Source organism: Opisthocomus hoazin, chromosome 9 (genome assembly GCF_030867145.1).
Source record: "Opisthocomus hoazin isolate bOpiHoa1 chromosome 9, bOpiHoa1.hap1, whole genome shotgun sequence".
NCBI classification, from domain to species: Eukaryota; Metazoa; Chordata; class Aves; order Opisthocomiformes; family Opisthocomidae; genus Opisthocomus; species Opisthocomus hoazin.
Genome location: NC_134422.1, coordinates 33,753,263 through 33,769,843, shown reverse-complemented (window position 1 = coordinate 33,769,843; position 16,581 = coordinate 33,753,263). Strand labels below are relative to the sequence as shown.

At 40.8% G+C, this 16,581-nt stretch overlaps 1 protein-coding gene across 6 annotated transcripts in view; it reads left to right on the top strand.

The window, feature by feature from the left end:
* The window catches only part of IKZF2 (IKAROS family zinc finger 2), a 124,791-nt gene that overhangs the window by 70,041 nt on the left and 38,169 nt on the right, over positions 1-16,581 (top strand). For all 6 annotated transcript variants that reach the window (XM_009945318.2, XM_075430345.1, XM_009945325.2 and 3 more), the window contains exon 5: positions 6,833-7,000. In XM_009945318.2, the coding sequence (XP_009943620.1) occupies positions 6,833-7,000 (168 nt within the window). The remainder of the gene's footprint in view (positions 1-6,832; positions 7,001-16,581) is intronic.

Sequence of the window (16,581 nt, the reverse complement as noted above, 5' to 3'; positions counted from 1 at the left end):
GGGACGGGGAAAATAATCTGTGCCGTGGATGAGGCCAGATTGGATGAGCTCATTGTCCCATCTCTCATCCTCATTTGCTGGAGCACCTGTTTCCTCTGATGCCTGCAATAGCCCCTTCCCGTGATAGACTGAGCCAGGGATTTCCTGTTCATCCTTCAGATCCGCTGCCTCGTGCAAGTGGTGCTTTGGTCCATGGCACCTCTGTCACGGAGCCCATGGTACTGCTCATGTGATACCACCGAACACAACATTTCACTGAAACACTGATCATTCAGGTGAAGCATTTCTGTAATCTGCATGGGCGTCAGGAGAAGGCCTTTCTTTTTATTTGTCATCGCTTGACAGAAAAATAAAACGCTCAATTGTGGGAATTAAGCGTGGTGCACTCCCCACTTTAGTGAGCGGGGTAACCCCCCGCCTCCTCCCTCACATGCCACATCTTAGTGTCAGAAAAACAGCACGTGTCAGGTTTGATTTATTTTCCTCCTTTCCCATACTATCTTCTTTTGGTCTGAATTTTGTCTTTCACAACCCAGGCCCTGAGTTGCAGCATCTCTATCAGTTTTTTGTTACTGCAGGAGATGACTGGTCACATAATATTGGCACTGGATACTCCAGGGTCTCATGCTTGGGGATGTTGAGGGAAGGTGAGAGGAAGAAGATAAGGTCAATAATCTAATTTGTCTGAGGTAATGAAAAGGAACTCCAGTGATTTCTCACCTCTTCAGGCTCTCTGCTAGTCGGACTGAATTAAAATTTCCTTCCTCCTCAGTTTTGGTAAAGCAGAAACTATTTGCTGATACAGCCGTGCTGCTGTCTCTGATCTGCGAGGTCCGTGTGATGTTCTCCCTTGCGCTGAGAATTATGGTTTTTCTCCACTGTAACATTCAGTCCTTCGTCTAGTCCCCTGCTGGATTCTGAAACACTTTTTATTTCTAAGGAAGGGCTGGGATCATCCTCATTGTTTTAAGAACACCCAGAGATGCTTTCTCTGTGTGGGCGCAGCGGGGCAGTGGCAGAGCGAAGCCAGGTCCCTGGGTGCAGGGCATGATGCAACAGGCAGCAGGGATAGCAGTCTTTCCCCACTCTCTTAGGTTATTTTTTCAGCTTTTTTGGGGTGTTGACTGCAGGGGGGGGTCTCAGATCTTTGCTTGTACTCCACATGCATTTTGGTACCGTGAAGTCAGTGAAATGAGATACGTTACGTGCCCATGACAAAAATCCTTTAGCTTTAGTATCCTTAGCATTATAACTGAGAATATGCAACACTGGAACTCTGAATTCCATTTAATATTTTTTTTCATGCAGAGTTCAAGTTTTTGGGACACAACTAATAAATAAGGAAAAACCCAATCGTGCTGTTCAGTATAAAAGACTTCTATGCTTAAAGGAGCTAATCAGGAACAAATTTAAACAAATGATCATATTAACGCATTACAATTAACACTGTTGGACTGCCTGTCTTATTCTTCTAGTATAAAGGTTTTATTTGGTTTAATTTGTAATTTGTAACCTGGTGCAGGCTCTTATCTCTTGCAATATGAATCCATTTGGCAGTGAATCAAAAACTTAGGGCCAAATTTCTAGAAGTGATGTTTTCTACTTAGGTTCCTAAATCTAACTTATCCAAAAGTCTCATTTTCTACTTAAGCATAAGGAAGGAGAGCTTAGATTTTCAAAATTGCTCTCTACATAAGGATGTGTTTTACTCGCAGTACTTGGTAGCTAAACTCTTCTGATATTTTTGCCAGTTCACTTACAGGATTTTTCTCTTGTAAGAATATGGTCATAAACTTGTGTACAGAGGACATCTGGAAATCACCCAGGATTTCCCAGGAATTTTTCATCAGAGGCTTGTCACTACTATTTTATAATAAATTGCTCTATCTGGAAATAGGTTTTTCCCAACAAAAAACCCTAGTAACATCACTGATTTCAAGTGATGAGCAGCCCGTTAAGTGAATCTGATAGAACAGTAAGTAGGTATACAGACTACATAGGACCCAGAATAACAAATACAGAAATGGAGCAAAGTCTGCTGCTCTGTATTTTGCTTGGGTAAAGACGGTTTGCAACTCACGGCTTGTCAGTATGTCGGTAGCGCCACAAGTATTTCATTTGTGCTCCTGGGACAGAGCAGAATTGGAGCAGTTGCAGCATCTGATGAATCAGGAGAAATGCTTCATTTTAACCAAATATGAACAGAAAGCCTGCTGCGGAAGGGTGAAAATCAATATTATTAGTATGAGCAAATACTTTGATGGCAGCATGGGCACAGTGATTTTGCATTAAGAGGTTTTAAAAAAAAAATCCTGTTTGAGAAGTACCTAAGCTATACTTTGCATATTAAAAATATGTGCCAGACAAAAAGGACTGAGATCTTAGATATGCATTTAGCCAGGACAGATGTTAAACGTAGTCCTACTGGACCCGGTTCTTATATGTAAAAGGACTCTATCCTGGCTTTCCTTGTTATTGAGCAGAGATTTTAAAACCAGCATTTTTTAAAAAAAAAGATAATTAAAACATTGACAGGAAGAGACTTGAGCATTGCTGTAGAAATAACCAGGCCTTGCTGTTAATGGGAACTAGTGCATTATTTTGAGTCGTTCTGTTTGATTTCAAAGGGACAAAAGTTACCAGCCAAGGGTTATGAAAATCTAAGTCTCCTTGGTTGCGAGGTCTGTGGGCTCTTTGTCCTCAGTTAAATGAGTTAAATCTGTTTTGATACAGAAAATATCACTGATGTATTTTGCACCAGTATGAGATTCGAAGAAGGATAACTCATACTGAAACTTCTGCGCAGCACTTCCGTGCCGAGAACGGTAAAGGAGGGTTATTGTGTAGGGAAGCTTCCAATTAAGCAGAAAAAAAAGTTGATTTGCTGTTTGAAATAACATTAGACATATACACAGTAAAATATGAAAGATATTAGTAGGAAGTTAATCAGTTCATTCGCCTGGTTTCAGGTTGCGTCAGCTAGACAGTGTTCATAGCTTATGCTGTGAAGTCTCCAGCCATGCGCCATATATTAAAGATACTTATGAAAGGACCGTGTCTTGCTAATAACCCTGACTCCGTTGGTCCACTTCACCTTTCATCTCAGTATTTGTTTACACAACAGCAAGTTAACTTGTGTACTTTAGATACTGGTGTAGCTAAAGAGCAGTGATATTTCATTACTATTTTTCCTGGAGGAGACAGCTGTAATGGATGTATGTGAAACAATGAACTGTGAAGTTTCGGCAGTATTTTGTTGTAATTTAGCGGTAAATATTTGAAATAATACCTTTTAATTAATACTTTAACTGTAAAATTATAAAGCCCCATGGATTGATTTATTTATTAATTTAATTTAATTATCAGGGCTGTTCTCAGGCACAAGCCCCTCTTACTAAGCCTTGACGAAAGGTAATACTTCACAGCTCCAGCTTGCCATGCCTTGTCTGTGCCTGAAGTAACTATAGGTAATTAAATTCCTTGCACTGGAGAACAAGGCTTTTTAGGCATTCTTGGTTTTGTCTGGCTTCAGATCTTTAGTCTGGAGTTAAGAAGAAACATCTTTTTTGTTTGGTTAGTTGTTCCTCCCCCCCTCTCCCCACTCAGAAAGCCTTTTTTTTTTTTTTTTTTTTTTTTAAAATCACTAAGGCTTGAGGCTTTTCTGCCCTCATTTAGCTCTAAAATAGAGAAAAGATTTCATGCTTAAGGTAGACTAAAAATATTTTGCAGTTACATAGTTTCCAGTGTTGAAAAGCAAAAAGCTTGCTTAGTCGCATTTCAGTGTGTGTCCTTCTTACAAGGAGTTCGTATTTTAATAACTCAGTATAAGTTTATAGTGTCAAACAGTAAATACATAGATAGCTATAATTGTGAAATACACACCATGCTTATTATTCTTAGTAGCCTTCAGTAGTCATGTATGCCACTTGTTTAACAGGTCTATAGTTTCTGTGCTGTGGTATGTCTGTGCTGCTATCACCCCCAAAGACAGGAAAACATTTTAAACAGTCAGGGACTGCCACGTAGAGAAGAAACGTATTAAGGTAAAGACTTTTCGTGACTGGATGTTTAGTTTGAAGTGTGATTAATTTCAGCCTATGAATAAAAATTTTACTTTTCACAGAAGTGTAAGAGAAGTGAAAAAGGATGTCAAGGTTGTTATTTTATTATTAGGAAATAATAATACTGGAGAACTGCTTACAAACCTGCTAGGAAAAGACAGCAGGAGAAATAATTGGAAAACAGCCTTCTCGAGGCACTGGCGTGATGAAGAAGGCTGGTTTGCCAGTGTCTACAGTGGGCATCAGACAGCAGAATTCTTGGAAAACCACTATTCAGTCTTTACTTTTTTTGTGCACACTTCTACTGCATAAAGGTCTCTCAGATGAGCTGCGCTAAATGTAAAAGCCGCTAATCAATAGCGTGAAGGTGTGATTAAAATTAACAGTCATCCCCCAAGCCTGCAGCTTAAACAAGGAGCAGGAATCAAATGATTGGACAACAGTATAACAAACAGATCAAAGCGGTTATTTACCCAGATTTAAGCCAGTAGGAAAAATGAATTCATGGCTGACTTTAAATAACTACAGAGGTTATTTAAGGTAAAATGTGCTGTTATGGTAGATTCTGTGTATTGCAAAAGAGGAGCAGACTATTGGTGACTTTGTGGTGAGTGTTTTTATGTCTTTGTCACTGAACTGTAGTGCAGTGACTATTTGAATTTCTGACCAAAGGCTTTCAGCATCTCTTCAGCTGCCAGTTTACTGAGGAATAATACCTGCTCATATGTGGCCTCCAAAATATGAAAGATAAGTGGGTGATGTAGTGGATAAAACACATTAACTGCATAGTTTTAAATACAGAAGGAGTAAAAGGAAAGACTCTAGACTTGGTAAGAAACTTACTACCTTCTTTAATGTTGTCATCCTGAAACTGAAGCTATCATTCCTGAATACTGAGAAACGTGTCAAAGGAAGGGGTTTTGCCTGTTTTCTCAGACAGCGAAAGCAAAACGGAAAAGAAAAAAAAAAACATTTATTTTTCTACTGCAGTCTCTTTACATATCACTGTTATGGACATTTTGAAATGATATAAAAGAAGATAACAGCTAATCAGATCCTTTAAGTATAGTGTGGGAGTTTAAAAGGGAAACCACAAACTCTTTATCAATTCCAGTGAGCTCGTGTTCAGCGTATTGGAAGAAGAGCTTTATGCCCTGATTTTTTTTTTATCATTACTCCATAACGTTCTTGGCAAGATTGTAGGAACCTTAGTATCTTCTTCAGTGCATCTGCAGTGGTTTCAGATGTGATTTCCAGCTCACGCACGTGAAGTGAAGTTGCAGAGGTATGGCATGGATATTGCACATACCTGCCTTCTGCTGCCCTTGTGACAGGACCGTAATGCTGGCAGTGATTTCAATCACTGAAGCAAAAATTGCTTGTGGACGTCTGTAAGAGGTCTCTTCCTCCTTATCTTTCCATTTGAATCCAAAGACATATGTTGGACTTCATACTAGACAAATGAACTACTGTGATAAAAACACAGCATTAATTTTGTCTGGTAAGGGAGTAATCATTTTAAAGCAATTGAAAAAGGCTTTGAAGAGATGTGACAGATCACAGAAAGTGTTTGTTTTTCACGAGAACTGTGCTTCAGACTAGTGAATTAAACCTCAGAAAGTCCCACCAGGATTTGACCAAAGCTCCGTAACAGGTGGTTCGCTGAAAAACATGAATAAGACTGCTTACATCTGAAATCTGGTGTTCAAGACTTGTTGAACTGGGGCCCTAGTTGGTGAAAACATTTCAGCTTAGGCAAGTGGCCAACACAAGTATATGCTTGTGCCCTACTGATTTGCAGCATACCCAGTGGGACAAAAGTAGATGATTAGAGCTGACTGCCCGCCCAAGAATGCGGGAAGAGGCTGAGTGTCCTCAACAAGTGTTGACATAGATGATGGTTTTGATAATATTTCACAAAACTTCTGTGCGTTTGTCAGAGGATTTTTCTCTAAATAACAACAAACACCAACAAATTTATTATTATTATTATTATGGACCCAATCCTCACTGTCCAGGGCAAATATGAAGGATTATCATCAAAATAAGTTTTGCGTGTGTGTGTGTGAATGCGTGGGGTGAAGGAGGAGGGTGACATGTAGGATTTCTGTTAATTTTTTTTTCATCAAACAAGTCTTTTCAATAGTTTTACTTAGAGCACAGATTTATTTATTTCACAGTTTAATGGTGTAAGATTTTCCTCCATGTTTGCCACTGCCCAAGCTTGAGGGCCTGATCCTCACTTGCATCGGTTCTTTTCATACCACTCTAGCAATGCAAAGCAGCCTTTAAAAAGGGATTTCAATTAAAGTATAATGTAAGCAAAATACTTGGTTTGAAGCAAAGAACTTAACATCTGTCCAAGTCCAGTTGTTACGATCAGTTCTAAGTACTCGTGTGGATTGGACCTATACTAAAAATAAGTGCGAAACCATAGAGACAAACACCACAAAACCACAGTTATGATCTAAATTTTGAGCAGAGCTCATCTTTTATGAAGGATAAAACCTCCGAGGTGGAGAACTTTTTGAAAATCAAGCTGTGTTAATCGCCTCAAGCTGATGCTGCAGAAGGAAGGAGCCCCAAATCACTACTGGAGGCTTTGCCCTTTGTGCAAAAGAAATGGCCTCTGACTTTTGCAAGTGCTGTGTGATGGCGGTGGATGGGGACCATGGCTGTGTAAGATGGCATTGTTACAAAGAGCGGGGTAACGGGCTCCATGCATCTTCCAGTGTGTCTTGATAGCTGTCTCCCTTCCATTTCCCTTCCAGGTGAACGCCCCTTCCATTGTAACCAATGTGGAGCTTCTTTTACCCAGAAGGGCAACCTGCTGAGGCACATCAAGTTGCACTCTGGAGAGAAGCCGTTCAAATGTCCCTTCTGCAGCTATGCCTGCCGCCGGAGGGACGCCCTCACAGGACACCTCAGGACGCACTCTGGTGAGCCCACCTTCTCTGCTCTTCCGTCTTGGTTTTTGCTTTGTCATTACAATGAAGCAGGTTGTGAAAATAACTCTGTGTTCCTGGTGGCTCTGGGTCTGTACCGTCCTCTTCGGATAGCACAGCTCTGAACTTTGGGAAAGCCTTGATGTGAATCAGAAAAGTTGTGGTTCAGCCACACCTCTCCTTTTGTGTAACTGAGCTCCTCTGTTGATGCTATCACATTTCTCTTTGAATGTCTCCTTGGGTGTATCTAGGTTTCGCTGGCAGATTGTTTTGACATTCTCAGCCCCAAAGTGGCTGTGAAATTCCAAAGATCACAAAGAATAACTGTGCTCTTGGAAGCTGGCTTTGCAGTTCATACCCATTGCTTCATCTAATAAATGCCATATGTCCGTGGAGTTTATACTTGTTCATCTTTCCAAAACCTCCAAATTGCATTTTTGATTCAGTTACATCTTGCTGTAAAGCCCTAATTCATGGCAGCAACAGCACTCACCGTAGAGCAGAAGGTGGCGAGAAAGATTGGTTTTGCCTTGCTTTGCTACTTGATAGTATCATCTCTATATCAAGTCTACTTGATATAGTTTCTTGATATGTTCTAAAGAAATACCCGTCACATAACTGCATGTTAGTAGTCACGTTGGTAGCCCTGATGATCAGGTTCAGATGTTTCCAGTCCCGGTAAGCTACACCGAGGGGCCACATTCTGCCCACTTACTCATTTATGTAGGACTCTTGAGTAAGATCTTAACTGGCTGTGTTTTTTTGTCTCCTAGGATGTTCAACGTTTGTGTCCAGGCCGTCTATAGGAGACTCTGTTTTTCATTGTTGAATGAGCAGAGATAATTGGACTGGTTACAAGTGGCAGCATTACAGATGAACTTTTTTGAGGTGTTAGGAAATGTGTGACTACTGAAACACAGTGGTTGAAGTGCAGCCACAAACTCTGCATGTGAAAATGTTATCATGGAGCTTCCTGACTATATGCATTTCTTCTGCAGGGTCAGCCTCACTTAAATAGAGGTTTCTGTTTTATGAGCATTAAGTTGGTCTTAGGATATAGAGTTGTCTTGACATTTCCAAGAATCAGAAAGGATAAGCTGGTAAGCTTCTCCAGGTAGACTTTGGAGCATGTGGGAGGCTGTATTGATGCAAACATACTGTTGACAGAAAGCATGAACTTCCAAGAGAGTGCAAGTGTGGGACAAGGCTGGGGGAGAATTGCTGGAGGGTTGTCAGCCAAGAGGATTTGATATGAAGGTTAAAAGGGAAAATATCTGTGGAACTGTGAGGTGCAGTTCTCACGCATCTGACCATAACTGTAGTTTCAACTTGAAATTTAGTAAAAAAAAAAAAAAAATTATAAAAATGTTCACAACTGAAATAAAAAAGGGAGATGTAACATAAAATAGCCCACATTACAAAACATGAACGTTGCGGTTGAAGATTGTTTTCATAATGTGAATATAGATTTTGTTACCTAGATACAGCCATTGATAGAGATTGTTCGTTCTTTCTGTGTGGAAAGTGCATGGCTGATGTTTCTACTTTTTGCATGAGGATGAAATGTAAGGGTGTGGGATTTTCAGAAGGCACCTAAGCTGCTTAGGCACAGGAGTTCCCCTGGAGCTTCTTCCTAACTGCCTTAGCTGTGTTCAGCTCTGCTCAATTTTTAATTTTACGTTTTGTTTTCAGTGGAGAAAGTGTCACCCCTCTAAGCAATCAGCTACAACAGTTTTCATAAGAGGGCCATCAGGAACATACAAGTGCTCCCACGAGAATCTCCAAGACAATTCCTAGAGTAGCACTCATAGATGAAGAGTTAGAAACCTGGGATATTTCCCTAAGAACTGGCACCCACCTACATGAAGGTGAAATGCCAATCTAAACGTGAGCATGGAAGTTAAGGTCTCTTTCTGTCCCTGTCATACAGGCAAGCTTGGTTGGTTTATGCATATGTATGTGAACCTGGTTCATGGAGAAGATGGGTAGATGTTTCCTAGAGATTTTAAACAGTTTTGTATCAGTCTACTATACAAGCACTTTCTGCTTTAATAAAGCACACTTCAAAGTCTGTAAGTAGACCTGAAGGTATAGCAAATCTAGCAAACTTCATTGAAGGTCTTTTCCAGCCTAAATGATTCTATGAATGTTTACATCTTCTGCTATTTCTGTCCAGAAAAGAGGATATCAGATAAAATATAGAAACAAGAGGTTGAAAACTATTTTGAAATATGAGACTTCAATCCGGTTTCAGTCTGGTACACTTAAGGTCTAAATTGAGGTGAGTCTGAATATGTTTTTGTATTTATAATAGGAAAGCTCTTTAGATCAGATCCGCGGCTGATAGAGATTGGAATTACATCCCCAAAGCAAGGAAAGTGCTGCTATTTTGCACCAGCTGAGAATCTGGCACATGATTTCATAAAAGCAAGAGTGATTTCCTTTTTTATGTTGTATGTCTTTCTCTTCCTCAAAGAAGAGAGTGCTATTAATCAGAAGAGCAACACTCTTTTTTTTCCTTCCCGAGAAGGTTTTAGACTACTCATTTTTTACAGAAGGCAGAGTATGCAAGAAAGGAATTGAAGAATTTTTTTTATACCTTTTTTTTTCCTCCTAGCTAGCTTCATCTGTGAATTTGAAAGCACTTTGTTTGTGTCACCACTTAGTCAGTTACATGCTCTCACTGCTGCCAGTTAGTCAGTTTTTCCTGTGCTTAGTGCCGGGTTTTTATACAGTAAGGTAGGAAAGGTAAAAAAAGGAAATGTAATTGCAAACAGAAATTAGCATAAACGTCTCGGAGATACTTGAAATAACTGAAACTACTATTAACTTTAAAAAAAATTAATTTTTGCATCTTTTTTTGGTGCTTTGGATGGATTTTTTTGTTCATGCTTTTTAGTGTTATTTCCTATTTATTTAAAAATGTTTCTAAGCATCACAATCCACATTTTGCCTTCCTTTCTTGTACAGAATAGTATCTTTCTCTAAAAGTGTTCCCAAGATGAGTGGTTAACAAAATACTATTTCGCATCTCTAATGCTGCTGCTGTTTAACCCTAAATAATTAAGGACTTATTTTGCAGTGACTTACTCCTGCGATTATTTACCTTTTACTGACATATGGAGTTCTCATGAACTTTATGTCTAGATTTTCCTCCCACGTACAGCTTCTTTGATTTCAGGAATATAATGATGCCTCTAGGACATCAGTAGGATAACGCCTGGGGAGAGATTCATGTGCAGAATTACACTAAGAGTGGGCATAAGCCTCAAGGTACTTACAGGACTTTCAGATGTTGTTTTCAGAATGAACTCCATACTTCTACAACACAGATAATACAGCAGAGGTGCCTGAGTGGGCTTCCAGGGCGCAAATGTAAGTACAGATTGTGGAGGGCTGGGCTAAAGTTGGTAGCCCTGTCCTGCAGGATGCACTTGACAAAACAGCAGGGATTGGCTTCACTTTGCCTAGCTTTTGCTGTTTATAAATAGAAAAACATCCAGACAAAGTCAGTTTCCTGACGGCAGTCAGAGTACCTGCTATCTCACCCTGAGACATGCCCATCTTCTCCAGCATCTCTACAATTGCACAACGAGACAAAGGCAGATACGAAACAGATGAGATTAATTCTACTGTAGGAATTAATGAACAAAACCCAGAAATTTTAAGGAAGATGGTTGATCAGACAGATCAATCTGATGGTTAAAGCATCTAGATGTTGACCTCCGTACTTTATAAGATATGATATACAACCTGATGCTGTTTTACCCTGAAAAGCCAGGCATCCTCAAATGAGCACATAGAACTAGCAGTTATGTTTTGACATGAATTTCTCTTATGTCTAAAATGGAGCCAAGTGAGCCCTCCCCTCATAATGTTATTGTAACCATAAATGCTTAGATAGTTCTTCAAAAAAAAGTCAAGGCTGCAATGATCAGCAATCTGGAAGAGCCCACAGAAAACATGAGTGCAATATTCTTCCGAGCGGGGCTTGGGCAGTAAGCCATAAATGAGGGATAGGATCACTTGCTAAGGGGAAAACAAAGCGCAGAATAGGTTTTCATTAAGTGAGAAGCATCCATCCGTTATTTCCACTAAGTAAGGATGGTTCTGTGGGGAAATTATTTTGTGATTATTTTTTTAGTGATTAAAAGATTGTCTCATTATGCATACACACAAACTGACCACGTGAAGCCTTCTCAGGCAACCGTAATTCTAGAATTTCCTGATTTTTCTCTGTAGCTTGGCAACTTCAGTAACGTTCCCTTACTGTGGGAGTATGTAAGTGTTATTCATATATGAAAGCAGTTTTACTGTTTATTTCTTCCTAAAAAATGGGTAGTCAGAGCATTATTTTTTCCTGTCGCAGAAGCTTTTCCTCAGAATACACTTTAAAATTTGCTTCCAAGCTACTTCTTTCCTGTTTCAAAAACGCTTTTTTTTCCCTTTTCTGCTTTTCACAAAAATTTGCTTTTTCCTCCCCCTCTGTTCCTGCGTTGCTGTTGCACATTGTCTGTTACTGCCCAGCTCTTCAATAGCACTGAACTAATGGTATCATTTTATTTGCAAAAGAAAAGCAGTGAAGCATTTGTTTTGAAAAGAAAGGCTTAGGCAAAAACTCCCAAAAGCACGATCTTAGCAAACTATGTAGAGTGCGCAAGGTAAAAGGCATGTATAATTAAAAAAGTAAATGCCCCGTTCATGGGTAGGTAGTTTAGTAACTCTTTCTATGTTTCCTGGTTTGCAAGTTTATCTTTCTCATCTCTTCCATAAGGGCTTTCTTCTTGGCTCCTCTTGTGTGGTAGTGAGCTGTTCGAGATGTCCTACACGCCTGCAATTGCATGGCTGTTGTCGGCAGAACTGACAAGTGATATCTGTGTGTGTGACTGTGCTCAGAGGCAAAAGGAACCTGGTTCCTAATTCTGATGACATGCCTGACAATACCTGTTTGGGAGAGTCATCCCATCTGTGAGTGTCTCAGTCCAGCTGAAAAATTGGGTGAACGAGCCCAGTGCTGAAAACCACAATGCTGTGCGTGAACTCCTGCCTGTCAAAAGCCAGTGAGAATTATTGAAACAGTGACAAGGATGGTTATTAAGAATAATGAAGAGTCAATGTTTTGAACTGCTTTTTTCATCTTGAAGAGGCTTTAACCAGTATTAACATCCTCACTCTCAAAAAGCCGGGTATATACTTTGTAACCATGTTTTAGAGGATGGGTACATCATAATTACAAGAATCTTGGGACCTGAAATTCTCATCACACTCTGAGATGGACTGACTCAAACACATTGTGAATGGGGAAAAAAATTAAATATGAACAAGTAGGTTACTATCTGTGAAAAATGAAGCAAGTGTGTGAAGAGGTGAGGGGATATTTTGCATACAAATCCGAGTTCTGCAAGTAGGTTAGCAAACAGCATTTTCCTTCAGTTGCAATGAGACTCTGGGCATTTATTCTGTTGATCTGATACTTAGAACTCTATTTAATCAGGCAGAGCTGCTCTCCCTTTCAGGTTTTCTTACACTGTTTCGGTTAAACTCTGTGGAATTAACCTCATCACAAAATCATTTTGTGTTTCTTATTGGGCACCAGGTTCCAAACTGTTATTAGCATGTACACAATACTGCAGCAGCTCTGCTTTCTCATTAATGCTTCCAGTACCTAGAGGCCTTCACTCTGTGTTGTAGAGTGTCTAAAATCCCTGGTATTCTGCTTTCTGTATTGTTTGTATGTGCATTTTTGGAAGGAAAGATCCAGATGCGTACAAGGGTAGGAGTTTGGTATGCCAGGTCTTTCATCCCTTAGACATCCTTAAAAGTTAAACCTCTATAGAGCAAACTTGTATCCTATGTTTCTCTAAATCCCTGTCTGAACCTGATCCTGGAAGTGGTGGGGTCCCCTCCACCTCTAAAGCACTACTGCGACAAGTATTAGTATCAGCTATGTGAAAAGATCATTTTTTATGTGCTCAGAATTCTCTCAGTATACAAGCTTGGTCATGCTAAACGTTTCCTACAGAGCATAATTATCACTGAGAAACCATCTTTGATTTAAAGATGCTGTTAGGATCATGATCTTTACAGAAACAGTATGTTTAGTGTTTGTTTTCAGAGAGAACTCGTGGAAAGATACGGGTCCACCCAAAGCAAGAAGTGTTCAGTTTTTGCTTGTTGGACTTTAAAAAGTCTTGAAATTCCATAAAGATCTGCTCTTATCTGTGGTAGTTGTGGATCAATCTTTGACTGTTCAACCCAGGAGATCTGTTTCCAACAGATAAGACGGAGAAACAGGAGAAGTGATCCTGGCGAGCAAAGGTAGATGTGCTGTGTACCAGCCTCATTAATATCTCTCTCTTACGACCAGGTATCAGCTGCTTTTCCTTTTTCCTTTTTTTTTTTTTCCTTCTCCCCCTCTCTCTGGAGTGTGTGGTTGAGGTGACAGGGCAACAGACACTGTGTGGCTCCCTGCTTCTCGTGGTGCCCCAGTGTACACAGGAGATGCCCTCTTCCTTAGTGCTTGGGGGGTGGCTGTAAATTGGCTGAACAGAGAAAGACTCACCCACTCTGCCAGCAGTGAAAGACACCAACACCACGGGAGCATCCTCGTTCTAAGTATCAATTCACAGCACGATTAGTAGGTGCTAGGATTTATCGTGGTGTCTGTGAGAAGTCTTGTGCCTCCTGCTGTGTATCTCTGTGAAACGTGGCCTTGCTATGTCTCTGCCACCTGCAGGTCTACCAGCAAGTCCTCTGTTCTTCAACAGAGAGAAGGGGGAGAGCAAGTCCGGAGGGAGGTTGCATTGTCTTCTCCTTTCCCTGGTACTCCAAGTTTCCTCTCCTTAATGAGACAGGGTGTCAGAATTGTGTGTTTGGTGTCAGGTGAAATCTCTGGACCTTGGCAAGGAAGAGTTTTGTGTTAAGGCAGGAGGTCCTGCACCCCAAAATGAGGAAGAGTGCTAATGTCCCAACACTGCAGCTTCACCATGAGGGAAGAGTTCCCCAGGTCAGATTTCAGTTCTGCAGTGCAACAAGGGGCTCACAAGGTGTCCTTTGCCATTTTCTTCAGACCTCCTGAACCTGCTGTCGTTTCATCCAGAAGGTCATATAGCGCCACAGTACTTAAGGGGTAACAAGGTCCTTCTTTAAACAGCATCAGCATGGGTAAGATTCACATGGGATCATCCCTCATTAATTTTGGCTGGTTCCTTACTTCCTGAGGGAATGCCTGTGCCAAGATGGAAGTGTGTGTTTGGGACAGGACTGCTGACCAGTTTTCTGCATGTTTTCTGTCTCCCCTCCACGTTAGCAATTCACATCCTGGCATTGTCATCCAGATTCTGTCCCTCTTCACGTTGCCTCAGGCCACATACAACCAGAATGAAGCACCTGGCCCTGGCTTACTGGGCTGCTATGTTGAGAGAAAACAGACACTTCTCCGCTGCTGGGTGATGCCGGTTCTTATGCCAGCTGTCCTGCTTTGGAGGAGCAAATGAGACGTTGACTTTCTTTCTCCTCTGGGCTTTTATGCTGCCACAGTGCTATATGTGGGAGTTCACTGGCATTGAAAAAGCAAAGGAATGTGGTAAGACTTCAGCATATAGAGCAGCAGTCCTTCTAAACAGCATGCCTAACCTGTTTTTTAAGAGAGACTGTTTCTACTGCCTCCCTAGGGAGACAATTCCACTTGCCATCTGCTTTTTATAGCTGTGACTCTCATCCTGATATTTAACCTAAACTATCCTTTCTTTTGCTGTGGATTATTGCTCTTCCTAACACTATCTTCTGTGACTCTGAATAATTCCTGTGCTCAGTTTACACTGTGATAGGCTGTAGCCAAATGTCTGGCATTGATTCTGTTCTAGTCTGTCTTTATCTTCCAATCCTCTCATCTCTTTTTTATTACTAATTTTGAATTTTTTGCTACTTTTATTCACTCATTTATGAGGGATATAAATTGCAAAGTCATTCTATGCTTTGGAAACACAGGCCAGTACAGATGCAGACCCTGTAACCTCATCTCTGCCTCAGTTGCCTGTCCGTGAAGTCGAAATAAAGAGCACTTCTCAAACTTGTGATGATGGTGAGAGGGCAGGACGCACAAATGATTGCAAGACACATGCATATTTCTGCAATGAAGGTCATGTAAATACGTAGCAGAGTATTCCAACGCTGCTGGTGCCCCTGCTGCATAGCATTGCATATTATCTCTCCAGTTTTCCTTAGCCTTTGTTCAATAGTGAAATGAGATAATTACAAAGTGGAAGGAATAATAACTTTGTATTGTTACCATAACCACTGAGGTATTATACCCTGATACCGGCACGATTATCTTAGACACAATAGTAAGGTGATTATTAATAGTGCTAAAGGACTTAGTACTTAGCCTGCAATTTTTGCGTCTTGTTTCTTTTATGAACCCTATCTATTTCATCAGCCCAAACTCTGTGTGAAGTGGGTATGTGTTGTTGCCTCGTCACTATCTGTTTTTCAGTGGTGGGAAAATGAAATAGGAAAAAAATCCTGTGAGACCAAATTTGCAAGTTCAGGTACCTAAGCATCAAGGTAGCTTCATGTGCATTACTTGTCTTTCTGAACCTGAACTGTTATGGACAGGCTGGCAGGTGAGAGTCTAGTAGCTTGTATTTTTGAAGATGTGTAGTCCCTTTGCTCATTTAAGTTCAAGCCATAGCGGCCTCTTTTGACCTTGGTTTCTTTGTCATCAGGTATTGCTTCAAAAATCCAGTATTTTTATGCTCAGGTTGGCATATGGACATACAAAACTGGGGATTTAAGTAGCATCTGTAAACGCAGGCATTGCACAGCCAGGCTTCAGACCATCTTTGGGAGCTGGGTGTCTTGTTGCATTAGAATAAGCTTGAGGGACGTGGTGCCTGCATCAGGAGTCCTCCTGCTCCAGACAGCCTTCTGAGGTAGCTGCGGTGGTTTTTGCAGAACAAAGATCCAAGAGGTGACTAAGAGCTTTCTCGTGCACTTGAGATGAGAACATGGTTTTGACTTGACAAAGCCACGTCTCGGCAAAACCAAGACCACTTCTTGCACCTACTTTGTTTGAGCAGCAAAATACCACAGCAGCTCGAAGGAGGTAAAAAGTACTTTCCCCCCCCCCCACCCCCCGAGGAAATTATTTTCAAGGGCAAAAAGCTTTTGCATGTTGCCTCTGAGGAAAGGAGATCCAGCATTTGGAGCTGGCCTTTGTCTTGAAGGAGTTTGTGAAACCTTTCAGCTTGAGAAAGTTTGAGCTTGGAATGAAACGGCGGTTTGAGGCCATCTTTCATTGCTGTCTCAGAGCTGGTTTATGGGGCAGTGCAAAATGAAGAAATGCCACTGAAATTTTTTATAATATACGAGTGCTTTAAGGTGTAAGAGGGGTATTTTTGCCATCTGGAAAGGAAGCCAAGAGGAACTAAAGGGGAAAAAAAATAACCCAGTTAACACCATGCCATAGCAGAGCTGCAAAAAGCTGCTACTGATATATTCTTCCAAGCTCTCAGCAACCTGTAATTATAAATTGGCTTACAGCTAAGATATTGATGGATATCACTCAAGAAGGA